Genomic DNA, 26,583 nt, shown 5'->3' on the forward strand with positions numbered 1-26,583 from the left:
ATAGCTTGTTGGTTTTGTATGCTGGCCAGATGTTTCTGCTAAAAGTTATTGCCGTTGAAATAGGCTACATGGGCATAAAACTATATTTTCTGTTAGTAGTTTTAGAATGAATTGTATAATATATAGCACTTAAAGCTTTTGAGGTTTCAGTTAATCTGAAGCAAGAGGATAATATGAAATTAGTTTAATCTCTGCTTCTGGTTGCAACAATTAGGGAAGTAGTGGACATTCAGTTGAATGCATCTCTTTTTCTAGTGGAAACAGGCACAAGAAATAGCAAACTTGGCTGCTCAGTTTTCATATATGGGCTCCAGGTAGTGTTCACAGCGTGGACAGAACACTTTGTATTCTAGACTAGAAACAAATTTGGACCAAGTTGGTGCCAAAAATGGGGAAGAACTGTCTTCCTCTCTGTTGGTTTTATCTTTTCCAAATTCATTACCAGAATGAATTAAATAATACTGAACTAATTAAAAGCACAGTTCACCTTCACAAGGCATGTTCATTCATAGGTTATAGCTACACTGTCTGATTTGTGGCTGCATCAGCAAAAAAAGAGTCACTTTTCAAGTAAAAGTCAAATAAAAGACAAGGGCAAATGAATTCAAGAAACAATGTTCCCCAAAGATACCTGCTAACATTTGTTCAGTTGTTATAGGTAGATGCTGTAATATCAGCGCTTCCCTCCCTGCCCTTGTTAGAGCACTGCTCTTTGTCATAGCAACTGTGGATACTTTTCAGATTGAATTTATTTTTAATCAAGCTAAATGGAAATAATAATACTTTTCAGAGGACCTGAAAAGACAAAATGCAGTGCTTCAAGCAGCCCAAGATGATCTGGGACAATTGCGGACACAGCTGATGGAAGCTCATGCTGAAATGGAGAACATCAAAGCTATAGCCACTGTCTCTGAGAATACAAAGCAGGAAGCTATCGATGAGGTGAAGAGACAGTGGCAAGAAGAAGTGGCCTCACTGCAAGCTGTAATGAAAGGTAACAACCTGACAAGCCACTGTCACTGAGATCAGACACCTCCTTAGCATGCATTCTGTGATTTATGTATGCTCTCATACAGAGTATGGAGAGTTGCTCTTCGTGGCTTGGCAAAACTGAGCTACAGAATGGGCAGATCAAGCATAATTTCTAGGCTTGGCAAAAGGAGCTTGGTTCTTCTTTTCTGGTAATATGGAGATAAAAGTTAGAAGGATTCATGGCAGTGGGAATTTCCACATATATACAAAACGTTTCTGAGGAACTAGGAATGTGATACTTCATCCTTCATGAAGATAAGTATAGTACATGTGATTTGGCAAGACTGAAAACAGCTTTAGGCTGACAGCATGATTCTCTTCTCTCCTGTGTAAACACAGTTCTGCTGTCAGACAGTTGTGTCCCTCCAATATCATCACATGGACTTTTCCCCAGGCTAGTTACTACACGTGTTGCTGTTTTTCAGCTGTGGGTCTTCGTGTTTTTTTTTTCTAGATACTTCTGAGCTATTCTTTATTATCTTTGCATGTTGCACAGCTGTTCTAATTTCTGAGACAAACTATGTTCAAGGAATAAAATATAGGATGTAAACTGGGGACAGATTGTTGCCATAACTGGCTGTTTTCTTCAAGGTTCACAAACAAGATCATAATATCCTGAGTCTACAGTCTATAGTTGCATTTTAGAGTGAGGAAGTAGGATTTCAGTAGTTTGTCTGGATAATGTGCTGAAATGTGCAAAACATATTGCTAAATAGGATGTTAGATAGGTATGCTGTTTTGAAATTAGGGACTGTACAGTTTGGAGGGCTGGTTTGTTTGTATTCTAGCAATGGCCCAAACTGAAATGTAGTTTCTTAGTATCTTTTGCTTTTCTGGGGTAAGAATCAAAGGGAAGAGAGGGGGAGGAAGACTTAACTGTTGTCCTACTTTTGGTCAACTATGATAAATCGTTGGCTGGTTGGAGATGAAGTTCATAAAGCTCTGTTGTGCATCTTGCATTGAAAGTAAGTTTTGGAAATGCTGTTTTATAGAGACTGTTCGTGACTATGAGCTCCAGTATCATCACAGGTTGGAGCAGGAACGAGCTCAGTGGAATCAGTATCGAGAAAATGTGGAACGGGAAATAGCAGAGTTAAGAAGGCGTCTGTCTGAAGGTCAAGAGGAGGAAAATCTAGAAAATGAAATGAAAAAGGTATGTTGAGATCTAGCTCTTCAGTTACAGTTTCAAGATGTATTTGTGTTATGTGTGGGTTCATTCCTACACCCTGCTATAATTCCCCATAAGTACACACAGCCCGGTTCTGTGTGTACTTATGGCTCTTTTAGCTCTTTGTTCATGGAAGTCGTCATGATCTTGCTTTTGAATCCATAGAGGTGTTGTATCTGGTTATGTACATTCAGTAAGATGGTTCAACTTGAGAAGATGGTAAGGTTTGGTCTTCAGTTGGTAAAAGCAAGAGGCCTTGTAAAGTCTTTTGTTGTTCTGTCAATTGAACTCAAGTAAAGCCCTTAGATTTTTCTGGAGTGACTGCAGATTTGTAAAGCTTCCTTTACTTCCTGCACCTTTGTTTTTTCTCTCATATCTCATTACTACTGAGGTTTTTAATGGACACTATTTCTAAAATGTCTTTGGCCTTTGTTATGAGGTTAGCCATCTTTGTGCAACACCATTCTGCTGTTTTCCTAGAAAATACTGAACCTTGATGCCATAAAACAATAGGCTTTTGTCCTGGTTTCAGTTAGGACAGAGCTAATTTTCCTCCTAGTAGATGGTGAAAGGTAATTGCCCTGGAGTTTGGAAAGGTTTTGTTGTTGTTCAGAGATCTGTGACTTTGAACATTTCCTGGAAATAAGTTGAGGTGCCTTGGAGTATGTTTGGATTTTCTTGTTGCATTTGAAAATTTAGTCTACATGCTCTCCTTCAGGTGGGAAGGAGAATGAACTGGTCCTAATAGATAGGTTTTGAATCTTTGTACACATCGTATTATTAACAACTCGTGTTTAAGTGAACCTGTCTTCTCAGCATGCTTACTGTAGTCTTTAAGGTATTCTAGGATCTTAAAATGTAATAAATAGTCCTGTGTTGGATGAAGTCTAACATCTGATAATGTGCAACGTCACTGCATTTCCATGTTTCTGCTTGCTGTCAGGAGAAGTGGAGTATTGAATATCACAAACATTCTAAATATGTTACCTAGTCCTCCTGTCTAGTAACAAGCAATCAGTATTACTGTTTCAAAATGGAATTTCCTTTCTAAAAACTATAAAAGAGATTCTCAAATATTGCTAGTTTTTGTTGAATGTTTGCTATTCAGTAACACTGTTCTTCATGTAGTCCTTGATTTATAAAGGTGGAAGTCTGAGTAAAGCCCATTTGACAGTGTTATATTTGCAGAAGTACTGCTTCTGGATTAAAGACATCACCTTGTTTAGAGAAGGTTTTACCCCTAATAGGGGAAAAAAGATTTTGATTAAAGCTGGAGGAATTTGATCAGTGTGGTGGGTCCCTTACCAACAAACCCAGAAAATGCAGAGCTCGTAGTGTAAAAGTCCTATCAGTGCATTACCAACAAACTGCCAGTAACAACTTTCAGAAAATAATCTCTCCACTGAAAGTCTTCTAGTAACTAAAACCTCAGCAATTTCTCTTTTTTTTTTTTTTTCCTAGCTGGCATGGTGATCATATAACAGTTAGAGCTGCAAGTTGCTCAGGTGGCAGCTCACTGAGGCTCAGTAGCTTTGCTGTGAGCCAGTTAGCACTGAAAAGTTTGGGACAGCAGATAAATAATGATTTCAGCGGCACTTCTTCAAAGGTGATATCAATGTTTCCTGTGATCCTGAAGGAAAAGGTGATTGGCTTATTAATCTGTGATTAATATGAGCTTGGAAAGGTTTATAAGCCTGTAGAGGAACATATACTTTAGGTAATAAGAGGGGGAGGGGGAAAGCTGGTCTTCAGAGTGCAGCTTGAAATAATTGCTTAAACTGCTTTGCATGGGGCTTTTTAATCTTCTTTCTCATTAAACCTGTGAGGTTTTTCCTCAAGGAGACTAAGAATTAGATCAAAATCAGGAAAAGGACGTTCAATTTCACCTAATAACAAACAAGCAAATCCCAAGCCCCCCAAAAGCTGTGTTTGACTAGCAAAATAATGAATATTCATGCCACAGCAGTCAGTGAGGAAGGATGAATTTTCTCGATCGTTTGGGTGTACTGTTTGAATACTTGGAATCAATTCCTCATGCAAAATGGTATTGCCATCCAACGGGGAGGTATTTATCCTCTGTCCTTATAAGGATGAGGGATTATAAAGATGGATTTATTTTATGCTAAGGCATGAATTTATAAAGAGTTTCTTTAATAATTTCATCTTCAGCTCCAAGGAATCTCCAAACATCACAAAAATTTTAAAAATGTTGCTTTGTGTTGTAAATAGGCCCTATACCAGCATATAAAATACAACAGCTCTTAAAACCAGGAGAAAACAACACCATTGTCTAGCATGGACAATGTGAGGTGAGAAGAATGGACAGCTCAGAGACAAGGTCACAAGTGTTGTGTTTCAGTCCAGGACACCAGCCTTGTTGGCTCTCTTGACTTGGTAATATCTCAGTTCAGCTGTGTTTACTTCAGTTATAAAATCCATTTTAAACAACAGAGAACCTATGAAATTCAATATTGCACCCACATACTTGATAAAGGTTATGCTTGTTGTCTGCATGATTTTCGCCTTAAGGAGATAAAGGGTAGATAACAAATGTTGCTCCAAATCCTGAAATCATCTCTTTGAGTTTAACGCCTATTTATTCGGTTGAATGTACAGATCTGATCTGTGTGCTATCAGGCTTGCAATGTGCTTGGTTTTCGTCACGGTTTGGGAGCGCTCAGGTCAGGTGGGTAATGTTTTGATAAAAGTCTAATTTGAGCTGTATTTACTAGGTTGTGACTGCTTTGCAGGCAGTCTCCAAGTCTTGTCTGCAAACCTGGAGTTTGGCATTCTTGAGCGTCTCCTTGTCAGAAAGAGCGTGTCTGGTGGAGCACAGGCTGTTGTCTGGAAGCAGCTGTTCTGCTTCTCCATGTAAATATATTTCAAGCTGCAAATTGCCGAATGTCTGGAGGAAACCTAGGTATTTTGTGATTTTTATGATAAAGCAACAGTTTCTAGGAAATCTCTGCTGAAAACTGTGTGCATGGTCTATAGATCTCCGTTCCCAACTCAGAAAAAGTAAATACCATTCTCTAACGATAATGTGCCTGCCTGGTGATTAATCTTTGAGAAAATGGATTATTGATTGATAAAAATCTCTCTTCCTGTTGCTTTGTGATCCCAGGTAGGTTCTTTCAGGTAGCACAGAAGCTGGAAGAGGTCTGTCCGTAGCAGTGTGTGCTTCCATCAAGCTCTCTGCTCAGCAGTGACTGGGCTCCTTCTGGAACATGGCTCGGTGGGGAGGCATCCCACAGGCTGCCAAGCTTTGGCTAGTCCATTTTCCTCAGACCTCATCTTCCATCCAGGCAAGGGGCTGGTTTTGTCGTTGGAGCTGTGATGAATCTAAAGGCCATTCCTGGTACAGCTCTGTCACTCTGGGAGCAGCAGAAGTCCACAGAACAAGCAGGTGCTTTGTGTATCGAGCGAGTGAGAAGGAACAGACCTGTCCCAAAGTGTGCTTGTTGGGCAGGATAGGGGAGATAGGAAGGGGAGGGTAATTTGATTTCTGTGGCAGAAGTGGCCATAAAATCTTCTGTTCAGTTCTGCTTTCATTGTTCGTGATAACACTGGAATAAATTTAGGTGAACTGTAAATATTAGTCCTGCTTTAAGGAGAGATTCTCAGATTGTCTGTGTATCTGTAGGGAGCAGTCAGGTATTCTACTTGCCTGAGATTTCTCCAGCTGAAAATGTTGGTTTTAGTAGCAGTAAAGGGCATGCAAGATCGCTGTGTTGAGCTGCCAGATGAATGATGCAATATTCGGGGTGTTGGCTTGGGCTCCTTTTTTAGGGTGTTCTGTCTGTGGGGTCATCCTCGTGCCGTGGTCTGCAGATCCTCTGTGCCAGGCTGGGGGACAGGACAGCAGGCTGCTCTGGTTTGGGGAGGGGTTGGGGATTGGTTGCAGAGGCAGTTTTGGTTCTGGTTGATTGGTTTTCATCAGGTGATGAATAAATACAAGGTGGTAATATGTGAAAACTAGGTCTGTGGCAGTCAATTTTGGAGGAAAAAGAAAAGGAAGTGCACATTTTAATGATGATACCTCTGGAGGAGACTGAATGGCTCCTTTTCATAGAGGCAACGTGATACTGTGACACCTCTTGCCACGTGACGGCATGGTTTATGAGACTGTTCAGTGACAGCTCCAAGTAGGTTAAACTCTGCGTGTGCTGTTGTTACATGGAGTAAAAAATAATGACATGGCATGTTTCATTCAAACCTGACTTTCAAAAGCATACTTACCAAGCAAGACTCCTATTGCTTAGCAGAGAGAGGCTGTTTGGAGTATTTATCTTAGTATCACGGTGACCTTTTATGTGAATCCTTCCTCATATTTTTTAAGTAAATATTTCCAATATGATGCAAGGACAGTGTCAAACTTCATTAACAAAGAAGTAAAAACTAGAGTACTTTTTCTATCACGTGGAATTTGATACAATTTTGTCTTTCTAGTTACTTGCTGCTGAGCAGTCTGATCTTGTTTTAGGAGGACTTTCTGACTGTTTCTCCAACTGGTTGGTTCCACCATGGACGTGTTTGTTGCTTTATATTCAGCATTGAACAGTGTGAAATCAGACTGGTGATGAAAGGTTCCTGTAGTTATCATGAGTAATTAGGAAAAAGCTTATTCAACAGTCCTCAAAAAGTTGGGCTGTCTATGTGAGCCTGCTATAGGTAGCTTCAAGTGAAAGAATTGATGGAATAAATGAAATATTGAAAAAGAAAAGTCTGTGAAGTTGAACTTCTGCTCCCATCTGTTCAAAAAATGTGACTGATGAGTTAGTTGCTGGCTGCTAGTGACGGGATATGTATGTTTGTGTGACACTGTCACATGTCCCCAGTATTGAATTCACTGGGTCAGGTGATGTCCCTTGCTTTTCCTCGCAGATTTTATTTGTGTGCCTTGGACAAACAAACCAGCAGTGACAAAATATAGCAGAAGTGAAAGAAACAGGAAGAAATTTAGTTTTGTTTTGCCTGTAGAATTTTATTTGTAGCTTTTTTGACCCCACAGGCCTGGTAACATTTGTATGATTGCTATGTATGCAATAGTGTTTTATGTATTCATTTTAATTCATCTCTAAAACATCAAAGCTTTCCATTGTCTGCTCTTCTTAAAAGCCTTATTTAGGATACAGTTGTCAATAAGCTTACCAGGAAATGAAAATCCAGTGAATAGCCTCTGAAACCTACGTTCTAGTCTAGATTTAAAACAAGACATGAATATTTTTTTCTAGCAGTTACCACATTTGATCGGGCTGGGAGAAGTGTCATCCTTAGGAGGCTCTGCTTTAGGACACAGTTCTTTGCCCTCCCTCTGTCCCTTCCTGAACTCCTCCAGTACAAGGCAGGGAAAAGCTGAGCGTTCTCAGCCTCCATACATAAAACCAACCCAAATCAGGTGGTTTAAATTTTTCCTGGCATGAAGAATTTTACTGCGGTGAATATTTGAGTCTCCTTTTTTTTCCTGAGTGTTCTGCTTGTGGAGTCTGTGGGAGCTGTCGCTCTCACTTTGAAAAGCTTTGCTGGATACATGAAAGGAAGCCTGCACACTGGATGCTATTTCTCATTTTAATTCTTGCTATTTTAACCTCGTTCTTTCTCTATTCCCCCTCATCAATCTCCTCAATCTGTTGACCTGGCTTTGATCTTTGCAGAACTGTTTTCTTGAATATATCACGGGTTTTGATGGATGGTCTGTATGTGGTTTTGAAATACTCTAGTATGGTAACACCAAAAACGGATGCTGCATCAGTAGTAATTTTAAACTGAAGAATAATCTTCCAGAACAGAACAAAGCTGCACTGTGTGTTAGTGTGCAGATCCTTTTCCTTTTAACTGCATAAGTAAATGAATGGTCAATCACTCACCATGAAGTTCTCGTGATACACTTTTTTTTTTTGTGAGCCATGTGGCAGCAGGCCACAGGACAGCTAGGCCTTTAGTAACAGAAAAGGATACACATTTTGAAATGCATGTGCCTCAAGATTTGAGAGTATTGAGATTTAAAAGCAGATAACTTGTGGCCCAAATCCATAAGTGGATTCAAAATTTAGTTGCTTTTTCTGAAGGGAATAACATCTGCCTGTTGTCATAGAGGCGATAGCTGAACTAAATAAGGAGTATTAAGACAAGTGTTGAAAGTGGAAGTTTAGTCAGCAGTTTTTACTGTCATGGAAACTTCCTCCAAATGTCTCGCAAAATGGAAAAATTGTGGTGAAAACTATGATAATGTGTTATTCATAATTTATTGCATTAATTTCAGGCTCAGGAAGATGCTGAGAAGCTTCGTTCGGTTGTGATGCCTATGGAGAAAGAGATTGCAGCACTAAAAGAGAAATTGACAGAAGCTGAAGAGAAAATAAAGGAGTTAGAAGCATCAAAGGTGAGGAGGAATTGTAACTGTATCCTGGTTTGTGTCTTGCATCCTACTAGTTTGATGCAGATAAATAATGGCAAATGTTGTAAGAGATAAAAAGGTATACTTTTCTACTGCTTTGCAGATAACATTTTTGACCTCTATACATTTTTCCTATCTTTCTGTTTTCAGGGTTGTTTTATATTCGTGTGTCATCTCTGCTTAGATATAACTGCTAAAGTTCAGCTCTATTGCAAATGGAAAAAAAAAAAAAAAAGCTCTAGAAAAATAGCTGCTTTGCACCTCTCCGACAGCGTGGCCTTTAGATTACTGTCATGCTTAAAGCCCCCAAAAGATTTGCATTTGGCAGATTTTTTTTTAATCTACTACCACCTAGCATCTGCTATATTTCATCTTCTAATCCTGGGCATAAAGCTGAAGGAATAGCACCAGAATTCTTGTATCTTAAACTTTAAGCAAAGCTCAGATTCATAGAAAGGAACACCAGATCTTGCTGATAAAATAAATAAATAAATAAGAAATCAGTATGAGCAATTTCCCCAATGTTCCTGTATTCTTCAGAACCTGTACTGAGCTTTCTCATCAGCTGTGGTGGTAAATAATAGCTACATCACATTAAGATAGTTGCATATAATGTACTGTCTTATACAGGCATGAAAATGTCTTCTGTAACAAGTATTTCTATTTTTGATGTCAAATAGGCTGAAACTGCAAAATAACTTACAATTTGGATGTTTATAAAACATCCAAACCTCTTCCTTGTGCTCTTCTGGATCATGTTCATTGAAAATCATCCCAGTAGGTGCTCAGCACCTTGAGGTCTGCCTTTGATTTGAGGAAGTGGTGTAATTCATTTAACACTATTAATTGTACTAGATTGATTGCGAGTCCATATTGAGGTTTTTCTTTCTTCATAGATTCTTTATGCAAATTGCTTTATAGGTCACATTTTGAGACCGAAATGTTGCCTAGGGATAATAGTTCTCCAGGTAGTTCTGTTTGTTCTCTCGATGCAAATAATATTTTTCTTTTCATTGCCAAGGTGACAAAGTGGGAACTTTCTCTTTTCTTGCATGCTCTCAAAACATGAGCACGGTGCTCTACAGGATGAGTAAAATGCAAGCACATCTTCTGAAAAAAAAAAGAGAAAAATGAATTTATCCATGCTTATAGTTTATTGGGGGATTTTTTTAAAGAATTCTCCCTTTAAATGGCAATTCTTACAAAAAATTATTTAGGCCTTAATTCTTACCTGTGGTCAATTCAACTTCATTATTCCTTCTGTCTGAAGTTCCCAGTAATCCTATTTCAAGCACCTTTTCAGCCTAAACAGAGAGCATTGCTGTTTTGTGTATAGCAAGGAGGGGTTTAAACATAGACATAGGAAGTTGTTAAAGTACTTTAATCTACAGTGCTATAAAAATACAAGGCATTTATTTGCATGATTTGTATTACGAGACTGGTGTGAGGACTGGCAGGCTGTGCAGGATGAGCGGTGCAGTTGGCTTTTCCATTGCTCATGGTGAAATCCCTGAAGTCTGCTTTAAGTAACGGTATTTTTTCAGTGTCAGGTACTTAACTGGATTGGTGAAACAATGCTGCTTTTTTTTTTTTTGTCCACTGTTCTGCCCTTCCCAATGGCTATTCTACAGATTTCTCCATTTCAAAGGCTTGCAGAGAGAAAACTTCTATCCTAGGGCAGGAGAAGCTGTCCCCACCATTAATGGAAATTAAAAGTAGAAGGGCTTTGTTCAACTCTTGAGTCATTGCCTGTGGCTCCTCTACTGCATTGAGGAAGATGATGAACAACTCTGTAGCGAGTCAGGAACTGCCTGAAGGCTTTTGTTGCTTTTGATATAAAAACTCTGTGATTCCTGACTCAGAAAACCATAAAACCCTATAGGGCCATAAAGAGATCTTTCAGCCCACTCCCTGCTGCAAGATGGGATCTGTTTCTACATGCATCAAGTTTGGCAGATATTTATGTAGCCCTATCTTAAAAGGCTCTCACTGGAGGTTCTGCAGTCTCTGTGGGACATTCGTTTCAGTTTTTTGTTAGCCTTTTCTGTTCAAAAAAAAAAACAAAAACAAAAAAACTAGTAATATATTTCTTCAGTCTTTCTTGTTGTAATTGTTTTTCATCCCATCCAAACAGATTTTCCTTCCTCTTTAAAGCAGGCCTTCGTGGGTTTGAATGGTTGTTTTTTCTGCCCATTCCTAAGTTTTCTCTCTTCTGAGGTTTCGTCCAATCTTGCCTCATAGTAATATTTTCTGACTACTATCTTTACGCTATTTTGAATTGTCTCCACATCTTTCTTTGGGTGTGAAACCCCAAACCAGATGCAGGGTCAGCAGTGAATGCTTGCAGCCCAGAAAGCCAACCATATCCTGGGCTGCACCTCGAGCAGCACGGCCAGCAGTGCAAGGGAGGGGATTGTCCCCCTCTGCTCTGCTCTTGTGAGCCCCCACCTGGAGCCCTGCACCCAGCTCTGGGGCCACCAGCACAAGGAGGACAGGGAGCTGTTAGAGTCAGTCCAGGGGAGGCCATGAAAATGATCAAGGGGCTGGAGCACCTCTCCTATGAATACAGGCTGAGGGACTTGGGGTTCTTCAGCCTGGAGAAGAGAAGGCTCTGGGGACACCTTGCAGCAGCCTCCCTGTACCTAAAGGGGGCCTACAAGAAAGCAGAGAGGGTCTTCTTACAAGGGTCTGTAGAGATAGGACAAGGGGTAATGGCTTTAAAGTGAAAGAAGGTAGATTTAGATTAGATATTAGGAGTAAATTCTTTACTCAGAGGGTGGTGAGGCACTGGCATAGGCTGCCCAGAGAAGCTGTGGATGCCCCAGCTCTGGAAGTGCTCAAGGCCAGGCTGGATGGGGCTTTGGGCAACCTGCTCTAGTGAAGGTGTCCCTGACAGTGGTCAGGGGTTGGAACTAGATGATCTTTAAGGTCCCTTCCAACCCAAACCACTGTATGATTCTCTGTGCTGTTTGCCTCTCTACCACTTCTCAGTGGGATCACCTCACTGTTGGGATCCATCTGTGGAAACTCTAATCAAGTCACTTAAATGTTTCATTTTGTGGACTTTTATAAGTAAATGATTTATTCAGAAAAAAAATGCTACTTGCATACTGATAGTTGAATACTTTTGATTTCTAGGAATAAACTGCTGTCTTCAGCAGCTGTGTGTTACTGAAACAGGTGACACGATGACTTCTAACAAAAAGGAAATGCCTGAGAGTGTTGCTTCACTGAGATGGTGGATTTCCCTCTTTTTATTCAGGTTAAAGAACTGAACCATTATTTGGAAGCTGAGAAGTCATGTAGGACTGACTTAGAGATGTACGTGGCTGTTCTCAACACACAAAAATCAGTACTGCAAGAAGATGCAGAAAAGCTGCGGAAAGAACTGCACGAAGGTACCTATGTGCTGATAATCCTTTTGACTCTTCTATGTAAGGATGTTACACAAAACAAAATAAACAGTATAGCTGTTACTTCTCTTCTGATCTTGTATCTGAGTTGTATTTGGGGGAAAAAAAAATGGGATGGAGAGGAAGCAGTGTGTTTATATGTGAAAGCCCCTGAAATGTTTATAAAAGAGTTGACTTTGGAGTCCTCTTATGATGGAGAGAAATAATATCCACTCAGTCGCTCTGGGGATGCTGTTATGCAGTTGAATTTGTGTTAGATTCTCATAGTATTGCAAGCTTCATTCTCACTAAAGTGATTTTACTGGTGTCTTTTATTTGTGTAGAATTATGAGCATTATTTCCATAATGCAATAATCTATTGATACATCTCTCTGAGGTATGCCAATTCCGAACGCCTGGTGGTGGAACAGATGTGTGAATGTACATCCATGGCAGTACAGCACAGAGTCACTGTAGAGGAATGTAAAGCTGAACCTTCTGTTGAAATAAATAGGGGCTTAGAAGACAGTCTTTTAAAACCAGCACTAAAAAAAAGAAAGTATGAGAACTCATGAATGAAGTTAAGATAATAGTTTTCTAATTGGGAAATCTTGCATTTTCAGTGATACATTCCTAGTCTCAAGACAGCTTTAGGAATTAGGAATTTAGAAAATGTCTTATTTCATTCTACATAGTTGTTGAACAAAGCTATATTGTCTTTGATTAGAACAATAATTACTTCTATTCATGAGAATGCCTTGTTTAAGAAGACAGGTTAAAAAAAAATGCTGGTTCAGAACAACTCTTTCTATTTTTGAATAGTCTGCCATCTCTTAGAGCAAGAGCGGCAACAGCACAACCAGTTGAAACACACATGGCAGAAAGCCAATGACCAGTTCTTGGAGTCTCAGCGTTTGTTGATGAGAGACATGCAACGTATGGAAATTGTTCTGACCTCTGAGCAGCTTCGACAAGTTGAAGAACTGAAAAAAAAGGATCAGGTTTCTTGCTGCTTACCTCTTTTTATTTTATTATTTTTTAATTACAGTACTGTAACTTTAATGTGGTACGGAAAAGTACGGAAAACACGTTGGAAGCAGAAGTTATTTGTGTGCTAATATTTCCAAAAAATGACAGCAGTCAGCTTTAATAATTTTCCATTTAAATGACAGCTGAGAGTTGTAACAAACTCTCCATTTATGTGAATGTTTTAATACTGTTACCTATAGTAACTTTAAAAGTAATGTTGCCAGTATTATTAAGTGAAAAGGTATTAATACCAAGAGGTTAACCTAGTTGTTTTCCATCACAGATGACAGTTTCTTACTCCAAGATTAAGGATGTTAAGATAGCAAGATTCACTTCCTTCTAGTTGTTTATTTTATTTATTTAAGACAGAACCTAGTTCAGGCATAAATTTAAGAGCTTCATTTTGAATTCTCTGATGCAAGTGATTGTGTTCATGCTTTATGGCTTAGTGTTCTGTGAGGTCCTTATTTGATTCTTTTTGTATATATTATTACATTGTTTGTGATCAAAGCACTTGTTTTCACATTTATCTTGGAGGTTTTTGTTTGTATACCGGCCATTAGATGAGTGCATGTTATCAGGTTCTGTACAATAGCCACTAACAGCTATTTTTATTGTTCCTTATTTGGTAATTCCTATAAGAATTTGGATCTAAATAATACATTTTATGGATATTTTTTTTTCTAGAATGTATGTTGGACACTGAACATGAAAAATAAGTCAGTTTGGGTGCCTTTTGAAATGAACACTAGATTTTTTTTAATGAAAATAACCCTTATGAGACAAATAGAGGAGTATTTAGCCAAAAGAGAAAAAGTCTTTCTGGTGCTGTCTTCCTTTGTAGTTCAGTGTATGATGAAAGCTAATGTTATGACTACAGTGGCAAAATTAAATCCTGTTTATATGCATTCACTATTGACCATTGATTTCTAGGAAGATGATGATCAGCAGAGACTTAGCAAGAGGAAGGAGCAGAAGCAAAAAGATTCAGATGATGAAACGAAAGCTTCATGTTCTCTAGCCCATGAGGAATCCCTTACCCAGCTCTCTAATGAAGAGGTAAAACAACTGAGTAGTTCAAAGCAACTTCAAGTTCTTTTGCATTCCTCAGGGTGATTACAAATAGAAATGCAAACGTAGTGACTTCGTTCTCTGTCACTTATAATTCTTAATAAGCAGTGTAAAATCTTTGGAGATGCACTTGAATATATAAATTCAAATAAAGATTGGAAGACAATACTGTAAAATCCTCTGAGAGATGCTGTTAAAACTGTAATTTACCTTTTGCATTCCAGCTGTTAAATTCTCTTTGGATTTATATCCATGTTCTAACACATTTTCAGAATTAAATTCTAATTAAATTCAGAATTGAAATCTAAGTTTTCAGAATGAAACCAATTAAATCTGAACAGTAAGCAAACATTTTGTAGCTAATTTGCTAACCTGCTTCTTCAGTTGAGTGCGTGCCTATGTGTGTTTTAAGATACTTCCAACTGTGTAAACTGAGGGTTTTGACCACATCTGTTCTACAGCTGAAAATTAGGGTTTTTTGTTTGTTTGCTTGTTTTTAATCCAAGCTGGTAGATGGATCTTAGCACCAAGTTTTCGCTGAAGCTGCTTGAGCTACATTAGTAGCTTTGTTAGACAGCTGGAAAAAGCGATACTACAGGATGTCATTGGTTAGCAAGCCGTTTTGGTGTTGTAGGAAGTCATACACTGGGACAAGCTGAAATAGCATTTGAGATTTGCTTAAACTTTTCTTTTGTGAAGAAACAAGTCCAAGGAGCACACAGATCGGAACTTAGAAACCAAATACCAGAATGGGTAATTATTTCTCCTTTTCCAATGTATTTTGCTTGCTTAGCTGATAACCCTAACAGGTTCCATTTTGTTTTTTTAAGTCAAAGTAAGGACAAAATAATATAAAGACTGTGTTTTGCACTATAGAAGCTTGTGTAAGCCCCAAGAGACTTGAGAATTCTCAATGTGAACTGATATTTTGTTCATTTTATTTATCCTTTTTAAAGAGAGAAAATGTATATATTCCAGGGTCTGCCATTCATTGTTTATCAGTGTTTTGTAACAGTTCACAATGCAGAAAGATGTTCAAAATCATAACATCTAAATGGAGCAGAGGTACCCTTTATAATACACCAAGGATACGTTTTTTTTTCTGTTTCATATACAGTGTTCAATACTAACATTTCTTTATTGAGATAGGTAAATGAGAACAATTGATGACAAACAAAGGTTTTGTCTTCTGATGTTTTCTGTATAATTTCAGTTCTTGGGATACATTTTAGTCCATTAAGTACTGCATTTATTTTGTTCTAGGAATTATATGCAATGGGAAATCTTGTATTTTGGGGAAGGATATGGTTTCCAAAGTCATTTAGGATTTGTTTTCAATTGCTATTTATGGATTTGTTTTCTATTGCTTCTTAGAGCCTTTTTAGCTGCACAGAAAGTGTTTTACAAGTGGCAATAAATTGTATTATCAGTCATGTCTTATATCTCTGAATTTAAATTCTGAGCTCTTCTCTGTTGAGCATTTAAAAGGCTTTGCAGCTTGCAATACAAAAAAACAATTTAACTATATCATCAATCAGTTGTCTGATGATGCGATTTTATATGTCTATACTCTCTTGACTTTTTTTCATGAATTTCAACTCGTATATTTGCATTTTAAAGTAAATACATAATGTAAACACATGAAAGTAGCAGCACCCTACTAGTCCATGCTGGACTTATTTTGGAATTCAGTATTTTTCTCAATAGATTTATTTTCAGTGGTGCTTCCTTTACATGTCTAATGGCAAAGAAGAAGTGCACTGGAATGGATGGTATTTTGAAAACAGTCATGCTTCTTAAATAAAGCATTGCTGCTCTCTCTTTTCAGTGCTACAAACAAAAATAGATCAAGAGACTTAATGTTCCTTGTACAGGTCACAGGACAGTTACTGTGGCTTTTGGTATTGACATTCCCCAGGATGCCTTTCTGTTTAATCCCAGCCTTTTGCCTTTTCATTTTTTTTATTTTATTTGCAAAGAATATTTTAAGTATCATAAGAAAATATTTTCCTCTTGCAATATTTTATGAGACGCTCAAAGTAGAAAAAAGAAATAGAGGAAAAATACTCACTTGTCACTACAGAGTAGATTTTAAATACATCATTCTCCACTCTTATGTTGGTGTTAAGTCTTTTCATTTTCACATGGACAGACTTCTGAACTTAGTTGTGGAAGAGGAATAGGATACTTGTGTTCTATTCTAGAAGTGTTCTAGAAGTTCTAGAAGTGACATTGCAAGTGTCTCCCTTTAATGGAAGAAGTGCCTTGTTTCAAATACTGGAAGATATAAGGTGACTGTGTCCTTGCTCAGAGCTGGCAGGAAGACAGATTCTTACAAAAGCACTCTTAACAGAAGACTTTTTAATTGCAGCTGGTACATTTCAGCTCTATATCCTTTTTTCTTAAGTCTTAAGCTTGTTGTTCAGATGTTCTTGCCAAAGCCAACTTAAACCTCCCTTTGCTATGTCCTATATTTGCCGTCCAGCATTCCCCTTGTACTGTGCTCCTAGAATGTTAACTTTTTCTTTCTTGTTTTCCAATTCCAGGTGCATTTAAATAGCACCCATGGCTCAGTCCATTCGTTGGACGCAGACTTGCTTCTGTCTTCTGGTGAATCCTTCAATAAATCAGAAAATGATATGTTTAAAGATGGACTACGGAGAGCACAGTCAACAGACAGTCTGGGGACATCTGGATCTTTACAGTCCAAAGCTTTAGGATACAACAACAAAGCAAAATCTGCTGGGAATCTGGATGAGTCAGATTTTGGACCACTTGTTGGAGCAGATTCCGTCTCTGAGAACTTTGATACAGCTTCCCTTGGGTCTCTGCAAATGCCAAGTGGGTTTATGTTAACCAAAGATCAGGAAAAAGCAATCAAAGCAATGACGCCAGAGCAAGAAGAGACTGCTTCGCTTCTTTCCAGCGTTACACAAGGGGTAGAAAGCGCTTACGTGTCTCCTAGCGGGTACCGCTTGGTGAGCGAGACGGAGTGGAATCTTCTGCAGAAAGAGGTGAGTGAGTGCCCGCCCTGCTGCCACCTGTGTTGTGGGCTGCCTGCCGGGGGAAGGCTGTTCAGCTCCTGCTGCTTTGCTTTCCTTGGAGAGCAGTCGTGGAAGAAAACATGCAGCATCGTAGGTAGCTATTTGCTTCTCTCTGGAATACTTCTCTAGTTCAAGCAGATTTAATGTAAGGGGTATCAACTGACTGCTCATGGTGAAGTCAGCTTTATTCAATGCAGAGCATTTTTAGGGGAGGCTTTGGCAGAGGTTGCTGTTGATTTCATGTGAGGGGGGAGCTGGGGGGTGACTGGGAAAGGACAAAGACCTAACAAAAGGATCAGGGCTAACAGTGCTGCTTTGTATGCCAAGGATATTTACTGAGAATTACGCATGGAGTGCAACTTAGAAAGGAGCAACCGAGATATGCATAACACACAGAGCTACCACAAAGGAAGCTTCAGAAAATTGTCAGGGATTTGCATCATCAGAAACTAATTTTGGTGAGCAATGAGCAGCAGATTAGGCTTAACGCTGTGCCAATTTCAGTATGGGTGACCAAGGAAATATTGCTTCTGGGTGTTCTGCCTGGCAGGTTTTCAGCAGCTTTATACGATGCCAGTTTAAAGCCTGTGTTTGGTTTCCTGCTGAAAACAGGAATATTATTGGGGCCTGGATTTCAGAAGGAGGGAGGCCAAGGAATAATGCTGTAGGGGGAAGAAAGGGAGGCAGAAGAGATGAGTCAGAAATGGGTGAAGATGATGCTGGGGGAGGGAAAACAAATGTAAGAATGCAGGTGGAAGAGGCCAGGCAAAGGACAGATGAGGTGAAGAAGTGTTGATATTTTATTTCCTCAACTTAATGGAATTCAGCTTATCTGCAAATCGTTACTTAGGGGATCTTAGGTTTAGACCTATTGTAAAATTGCTGGGTTTTATGTTGCTGCTAGTTTGTAGTATCTAGAGGGAGAAACTATGTCATTGCAATCTCAGAGCTGACTTCAGTCCTTTACCTTGAGTGTTTCCTTGCCCCGATGACATTTTACTCCAATCCTGTCTTAGAATTAAGGGAGAAATACCCTGCTTCCCACGTATTTCTGGAGGCAGGAGCACTGGTGGGGCTTGTGAGTGCTGCCCCATGTGGGAGGGACGTGAAGCAGCAAACACAAATCAGACTTCAGCCCCGACGTGACTTGCAGTAGGAGCTTTGAGAAAACTCCCATTTGTCCCCTCAGCCAAAACGGCAAATAAATTCCTTGTTTCCTTGCTGCGTACCCTAATACTTTTCCCCTTCCCATTTGTTGGAAGTCTTTCTGTTTGTTTTAAACTTTTCTTCTACTTGCTTCTTTCCCAGCTGTTCTTTTAGCTGATTACTCAGTCTCTGATACTGAGCTATGTTCAAGGAGGATATTAAAAAATAAATAAATCTGGATTGCTGTTGTAGCACCATTAGTATATGCTGTTGCAAAAATACTCAAATCCCAGTTTCAGGGAGAAAAAGATTAAAGGAAACCGTAACCCAATGAACTGACTTGCTTTTTAGTTGGCTTTTGTTCATTTAATTAAAAACAAACAAAAAAATGTAGTGTCGTGTTTATAATTTGGTTTGTAGCACAATGTAATTGCATGAAAAAAGGCTAAAGGCTGTTAAAATCTGTTCTCCAAAATGTCTGTTTCTATGCAGGTAATTATGTGATAAATTTCAGAAGGACACACTAAATGACCTGATAAACTCTTGCATGTCATGGCTTATTGCTCTTCACTAATAGTGGGATTTGTGCCAGGAAAATCTATGTACAGCAGCTGATTTATGTTATCCTTTACCTCTAGAGCAATTTAATCTTGCTGTTACATGATTCTGCTACTGTCTTTTATCAGTAATATTTTGTGAACACACAACACACCTGAGAGTATGTATCACTCCTGCATTCCTTGCATTTTATAGCCTGTATTGGAGGTGATAACTCTGTCCTCTAGGTGCAGAATGCAGGGAACAAGCTGGGCAGACGCTGCGATATGTGCTCCAATTATGAGAAGCAGTTGCAAGGCATCCAGATTCAGGAGGCTGAGACAAGAGACCAGGTAAGGTTTTTCTTCTAGCTTTAGCAAGATTTTTGCAGCTGCTCTAGGAATGAATAAGTGTACAATGATGAACCACTTGCTGTTTTATTCATTGTTCTTAGTTGAGCCAATGCCAGCACACTTGAAATTTAATTAATTTATGTAATTTTATTAACACAACCTAATCTGTTACTGGTGTGTGGCCATGAACACCAAATATATGTATTTCTTAAATATTTACCTCGGAGAACCACTTTACCCAGTGCCGTAAAATCATGAGGTAAAGTCACCGTTCTATAAAAAGTGTTGTGCTCATGCTGAAGCCAGTGTCTTTCATAATTTATATTCTAAAATGCTTTTCATGCATTAAATTATATTATCTTTGATACTGCAAGAGTTCTTAACAGAGAGGACCTCATCCTAGCAGCATAAAATGACCGTAAAGTACTGGAAGAGGTTTGTTTCCTAGCATATTCTGAAGAACAATTTTCAGATGGGTACAGAAGGCATGAGTCATGTTCTGCTTTGAAATAAGTGTCTGAAGTCATTACGTGGCAAAGGTCCAGTGCAGCTCGATGTCCCATATTTCCTTATAGGTGTAATCTCTGGTGCTTGGTATTTCAGAGCAGCACAGGAACTTCTGAGTTGCATAGGATTTTTGAGGGATTTGTTTTGTTTTCTGGGAGTGTGATGAGTCAAGTTATATATGTGTTCAGAGAATAAAAATTCCCCAAAATAATGTAAAATTAAATTTTTTTGTTGTAATGACACAGGTGAAAAAGCTGCAGGTGATGCTGAGGCAAGCCAATGACCAGCTGGAAAAGACTATGAAAGATAAACAAGAATTGGAGGAATATATGAAACAAAGTGCTGAAGACTCTGGTAATCAGGTACAATCACTTCATAATAAAGTTGCTAGGAATGAAGAAACATTATTCAATAGTATATAGCAAGAACTCATCTCCTCTTGGATAAGGGTGAACTACCTGCAGCAGAGGCAACAAAAGCGAGAGGTTCTAGGGTTAGTTATGCTCCATTTGAGCCTGCCCTTGGTTCTAGCCAAGTCTGACATGTTACCCAATCTTGGCCCTAAGGTTTCATCTCCAATCTTGAAATCCCTTACAGAGGTGATCACTGGAATTTGAATAGTGTTTGAGTTTGTGACCTGTCTATGAAATCACTCAAACATGCAAAAGTAACCCCGTGTTCTTTGTGCGTGTAGAGTAGAACTATGATACCATGCACTTGACACACAGTTCATAGACTTGTGGTGAAGACATGCAGTTACTGAGTATCTGAGAAGGCATTAACACTAGTTTGTCTGAAATATGTGCTAGACTTCTTTAAAATAGTAGCCAATTGAAAAGATTTTTCAGTCTGAGATGTGTACAGATGGGTATTTGGCATAGTGAAGCCAAATAGAATGTGTGGTAGTCATAGCTGTAAAATATAAAAATAAAATCTTGAGCATATTAAAGGCTACGATATTAGGTAGATACCATATACAAGCTATTGGGTTGGCTTCTCTTGAGTTGTAAGACTTTCCCTCTTTCATCCCACCCAATGTTTTAATTTTTTTTCTTATTAAGGAAATAGCAGTCATTAGATGAAGTCTGTCCTAGATGACATGAATATGTTTTTCTTTTTGATGTACCAAAAGTAATCATAACTAAGTAGCGTTTCATCTTACTTCACTCTACAATTAAGTTATTTTACAGCAGCACATGCTTAACAGTATTTGGAGATCTGTGCTTTCAGAGAAGGGTATATTTTTAAAAACCATTACCATAAAGGAAATTTTAAAAACTTCATAGCTCTGCAGTTTCCCTTCAGTGTCTATGAAGTGTCTTACATTGAGGCTTGATGAGAATTAACTGTTTTGTTGTTGTTTAGAGTTTGGTAAATAGAATATAAGCTTACTATTGTTGTAAAAGCATAGCATCACTTCTGATTTGAACTGTGTTACTATTTTACTGAGTAAGCAATTAACAAAAACTTCAGTAGATTAGTTTGAAATTTAGAAGTGTATGTTATCAGTGATAACAGGGAAGAGAACTTCAGAGCCTATTTCTTCTTTAAAATTTTTCATGCTTTATATCTGTCTGTATGTTGTCTTTGTTTCTTTGTTTTTCAGATCTCTTTGCTTATGGTTAAGTGTCAGAAGTCGGAGAATTTCCTCAGTGAACTGCAGCAGGCGTTTTCACAAGCAAAGAGAAGTGTCCAGGAGCAAATGGTAAGACAGCTCAAGTCAAGAGATCATTTGAACAATGCTGTTTGTCTAGCCCTTGGGGCTCAGAGTGTTTGTAAAAGACTGTTTGTCTTGCTGTCCAACTAAGCTTGGCTGGAGAGAGCTGTGAATCTTAACATGTAAAGATAGTGACCAAGGGAGCTCTGATATGGATGCTGACCCTCAAACAGTCTGTAGGGTCAGTCAGTCACACTTTGTGTGTATATCCACGTAGATTAATAGGTGAGCTGACTAGACAATTGTTTTTTTCCTCATTTATTATGTATATTTAATGACCATTTAGCATCTTATTTCATGTCAAATCTAAAGACAGTATATTTTTCTCAAGACATTTTTTTTTAGGATTCCTCACAAGTAGCATTACTGGTGAATATTTTCTTCAGTTTGAGATGAATGCTCAGTGTTCTTACAGGTCAGACTTAAAATACCAGCCCTAACACCCAGAAAGAGATATGTATGGGAACTTTTTTAAAACTATTTTGAGCATCTTGTAGGAATTATGCCAGAGGACAGGAATAGGACCTCATTTTCTAGGGCAGAACAAAGTCTGACTTCCTTAGAGCAATCCATTCCCTTTTGTATTAGAATCAAGTTTCTTATTTTTTCCTCCCTTATGCAGCAGTGCTGGGAGAAAAGCATTCATTCTCCTGAATCCCAGTATTGCACTTCTGGCATCCAGGATTGCCTGTAGTACACTGGGAGTACACTTGCAGAACCGTTCTGTGTGCTCTTCTTTGTGAGACCATGCCTAATGGAGACACAGAAGATTCAGAAAATGTATTGATCTGTGTTTACTTTTCAGAAATACTCACCTATAATGCAAAGGGCAGCATTTGTCAAAGTTTAAGTCTCCGTGCATCCAAACTAAGATTTTAAAAAAAAAAAAAAAAAAAAAAGTTCACTGGATGTATTTCTTCTGTAATGCAAGCAAAACTGTGTTTTCTTAATCCTTGTTCTTTGCAAGGGATGAGCTCTTCTGATGGCTTCCTAAAAGATGGTGGGAGGCAGACAAGTACCACTGAGAATTTTAGGTTGAATATTTAATTTTTCAGTAACCTGATCTTACAGCTGAGTTGCTAGATGGTTTTAATAAACACCTCTGCCACTTTCTGGAACCATATTTGATTTTATTTTTTTCCCTGCCTGAATAAGCACAGCTAGCTAACCGGATAAATATGGAAGAAAACTGGGAGATTTAGCAGTGCTGCTTGCTTCCTCTCATCTGCCTGCACAGTTAAGATTGATCTTGCTTTCATTTCTGGTGCCGAGGCTAGGCAAAAGAGAGGACTGATTATGCTGATCCATTTTGTTTCCCTTCTTTACAACAAATTCAGTCGTTTGAAAGCAGTGATAGTAAATGGGGCATGAAGAGATGTGAGCATGACCCTAACTGAGATTTTTTATTTTTTTTTTTGAAGGCTGTCCTGACACAGTCAAGGGAGCAGGTTTCAGAAGAGTTGGTGAGACTGCAAAAAGATAACGAAAGTCTTCAAGGAAAACATAGCTTGCATGTGTCTTTACAACAAGCTGAAGACTTCATTCTGCCAGAAGCAGCAGAGGTAAAACACTTTGAAATCATTAACACAATCAGTGCACAGAACTTTATGTCATTGGAGGAAGCTTCTTTATCAACAAGCTGCCTCAGAACAGCACACTGAACAATAATTTGGATTTAAACCCCATAGTCTGTGATGTACAAAATCATCTGATGACAACTGGTGCTTGCGAGCTGTTCCCTGAGCAAGCTTCTGAGTGTAGGTAGATAGATAAAAATTTAGTTAACTGCGGCCTGACAGCTGCTTTGTTGTCGGAAACGTTCAGGTGTATCCTGGTTCAGCTAGTTTAATCTGCGTTGTGTGCACACCTGCCCAGTCACCATGACTCCAGAGCAAGTATTGATTCACCAAGTAAAGCTAAGTCAATCCTTTTAATTTCTGTTGAGACATTAAGGTTAAAACCAGTAATAGTCCTGAGCCTTGAAGAAGTGTGAGCCATCCTGGCCATGCTCTCTCACACTCGAGCACATCGAGTTTAAAAGATAAGGTAGGTCAGGAAATGAAAAGCAGGGGTAGAGGGTTGTAAATAATCCTGTGGAGACAGTAATGTTTACAAGTTTCTTATTTCCAAGTCCAAGCAAACTGTTTGCAGTTTTGTTTTAATGTGCTGCTGGATGCAGGATCTGGTATGGCAGAACAAACCTTGGGGTAGTACAACTTTGTGCTGGCTATAAATATGGTACTTTGTGTGTCTGAAGATCATAATACAACCCCTTGCTCTAATCATTGATTCAGGAGCTCCGGGAGATGGTTTTAAAATATCGTGAAGACATAATTAGCGTGCGGACAACAGCAGATCACCTTGAGGAGAAACTTAAGGCAGAGATTTTATTCTTAAAAGAACAGATTCAAGCTGAACAATATTTGAAAGAAAACATAGAAGAAACTCTACAGCTGGAAATAGAGAATTGCAAGGAGGAAATAGGTGAGCAAGGATAAAAACAATGTCAAAATGAGTAATTGAAGACTTGATTTTGTGATAGAATATACTTAACCTGAATTTTTAAAACTTCCATGTCTGATAGAGTATTAACCCAAGCTGTGCAGCTGAAAAACAGTGCACGCTTAAATCTCCGTTGAATATTAACAGAAAGAAACAGGAGCTGTCCAATTTCTTCTGCTTTTTTTTTGCACTCAAGCTTTAATGTTACTGTTTTTCAGCTTCCATTTCCAGTTTAAAAGCTGAATTGGAAAGAATAAAAGTGGAGAAGGAACAGGTAAGGAGTCCTTTCACTGTGGGGTGTTTTTTTTTGTTTGTTTGTTTTGTGTTTTTTTTTTTTTTTTTGCATGTATACATGTATTTAAACAAAGAGAATAAGATTTTTTTTTTTCTGCTAGTTCTATCAGGACTTTGAAAGTGACACTGTCTTGGTGTCTTTGTTGCTATCAACGTCTTTATATCTGAGAAAATGAACTTTTTTTCCAACTGCCTAAGAGGTGTCAGTAACACTTCAAATATATTTTTGTGTGTGATGTTTAGTATGCCTAGCATTGGGGAAGAGAGAGAGAGCTGAACTAAGGAGAGAGTTCTGAAATATTTACCGTTATTGTTCCTTCATCTCAGCTTGGTTGTGGGCTGGTGGAGGGCTGGCTTATTTGTGTACGTAACCTTTCCTTTCTGTACTAAGGAACATCAGTTTATGCATTTACAAATATTCTTTCTGAAAGGACTGACATTGTACTAGACGTTCTCAAACTATTTCAGCTTTTGATATCAGCTAAGAATGTATGTGCACCTGTGCTCTAGGTAGTTTCTGTGATCTCCTCAAAGGAAACACATAAGGTCATGCCTGGAACTTTGAGGGACAGAATTGCTCTATTGATGCCAGTGTGGGATAGGGACACATTCATAGTTCTGTTACTTAAAATGTGTTCTGACTGTTTATTAATCTGCAACTGAAGTATTAACATAGCTAATTCCTAGCTAATGTTAGGTTACCTAATTAATAACCCAAATATCAACCCTGGTCAGTTCTTTCCAGCTCCGAAAGGAAGATGGGGGAGAGAGAGAGAGATTATTTTATATCTACATACAAGAATATTAAGGTTTATTTCTGAATCCCTGGGAGACACTTGAACTGTCTTTCCTATATGGAGGGACTATAAGAAATTGAAGTGTCAGGAATTCTAGTTCTAATCTTTTGTGTTGTGCTTTTGTTTTTTATTTGCATAGTTGGAAAGTTCTTCACAGGAAAACCTGCAGCAGCTGGAGAGTCTGCAGGAAGCAAAAAACACTCTCGAAGAACAGTTGAAGAAGGAGACGGCAGCAAAGGTAGCTATGTCTGGGAGTGAAGTATATGTGCATCTTATTTGATGATATCCCTGTGGTCAGAGCTTATATTACAACACAAGAACAGAAGAGGAAGTTTTTGAATGTTGATAAGATTGTCAGTGAAATCAACTCCATCGGGTGCAGTCTAAATCTTCATTCCAATCACTTTGCACTTAGATTTTTGAAGCACTGCATCTGAATTGTTGCTGATTTGCAGCAATTCAGGTTTGGGGTGTTTTCCAAAACTAAAGACAGTAAGAGAATAATATTTTCACCAGCAGATTACTGCCTTTCCTCTACAGTACGTTTTCATTAGAACTCAGAAACCTGCTCTTTCATCTTGAGGTCCCTGGACATACTGCTGTGAAAAGATGTGAGGCTTTTCCATGTTTTAACCAATCTGATAATGAGTAAATCTGTCTGATTGGTACTAGCTCCATGTTTCACAGCTCAAAAAATTGAGGTGTGGAAAGAATGATAGGATTAATTTCTTGCCAGACTCTGAGATTAGCCATGCTTCCTTGCTCTAGTGTAATATTCTATTCAGTTTAAACAAGTTTCTCCTTTTTTTTAATTCAGTTTAAGTGTAACATAAAGAATTTATTTGTTTTTAGGCAAACCTTGAACAGCTGGTGTTTGAAGAGAAGAATAAAGCTCAGCGGTTGCAGACTGAATTAGATGTCAGTGAGCAAGTGCAAAGAGATTTTGTAAAGCTTTCTCAGACGCTTCAGGTAAGGGAAGTGCAGTTCATAAGGTGCTACTTCTGTTTCTTTACTTGTCCAGGGCTGATTAAAATAAGAAATAGCAGTTGTAAAATTTCCTTCTGTTGGTATTAATGAATGATTTTTTAATTACCAGTGTAGTAAACTGACCAAGTATTCCTAGGGTTATATTAGTATTTTATTCTAATTAGGGATTCTATTAGGGAGTTTATTCTGCTTACTTAATCCCAGCATGTTCTTATCATCAAAGGTACACGTTTATTGTGCTACATTAAACTGTAAAGAGCCATAAGTGATGATAAGTTTAGGCCCTAGCATTTCATTGTCCATCTCCTGACATTTTTCTGTATGTTACATTCCATAGCAATTTAAGGTGTGTATATTTGAGGATAAAATCAGGAACTTGTACTGTTGGATCTGAATATATGGAATTGTTCCTCTTCCTGCTATACTTACTGCTTTCTGTTTAAACTATCTAAAAGTCTTATCCTTGTTGTTTGCGTTTCTATCCTCCCATTTCCTCTGAAAAGTGGAATCTGTGGTGTGTGATGAGATATCAAGAGGTGGCTGCAGGAAAGAGTTTTGGCAGGAGCGTTCCTGGAGACTAATTCCAGTTTCAGTTTAATCACTTTTAATG

At 38.5% G+C, this 26,583-nt stretch overlaps 1 protein-coding gene across 1 annotated transcript in view; it reads left to right on the forward strand.

The window, feature by feature from the left end:
* The window catches only part of RABEP1 (rabaptin, RAB GTPase binding effector protein 1), a 52,233-nt gene that overhangs the window by 20,010 nt on the left and 5,640 nt on the right, over positions 1-26,583 (forward strand). The window contains exons 3-17 of the mRNA XM_068656438.1: positions 791-994; positions 2,025-2,185; positions 8,463-8,582; positions 11,860-11,995; positions 12,812-12,990; positions 13,952-14,077; positions 16,636-17,103; positions 19,065-19,169; positions 19,922-20,038; positions 21,283-21,381; positions 22,815-22,955; positions 23,688-23,877; positions 24,114-24,169; positions 25,126-25,224; positions 25,839-25,955. Of these exons, the coding sequence (XP_068512539.1) occupies positions 791-994; positions 2,025-2,185; positions 8,463-8,582; positions 11,860-11,995; positions 12,812-12,990; positions 13,952-14,077; positions 16,636-17,103; positions 19,065-19,169; positions 19,922-20,038; positions 21,283-21,381; positions 22,815-22,955; positions 23,688-23,877; positions 24,114-24,169; positions 25,126-25,224; positions 25,839-25,955 (2,318 nt within the window). The remainder of the gene's footprint in view (positions 1-790; positions 995-2,024; positions 2,186-8,462; positions 8,583-11,859; positions 11,996-12,811; positions 12,991-13,951; positions 14,078-16,635; positions 17,104-19,064; positions 19,170-19,921; positions 20,039-21,282; positions 21,382-22,814; positions 22,956-23,687; positions 23,878-24,113; positions 24,170-25,125; positions 25,225-25,838; positions 25,956-26,583) is intronic.

Source organism: Anas acuta, chromosome 19 (genome assembly GCF_963932015.1).
Source record: "Anas acuta chromosome 19, bAnaAcu1.1, whole genome shotgun sequence".
NCBI lineage: Eukaryota > Metazoa > Chordata > Aves > Anseriformes > Anatidae > Anas > Anas acuta.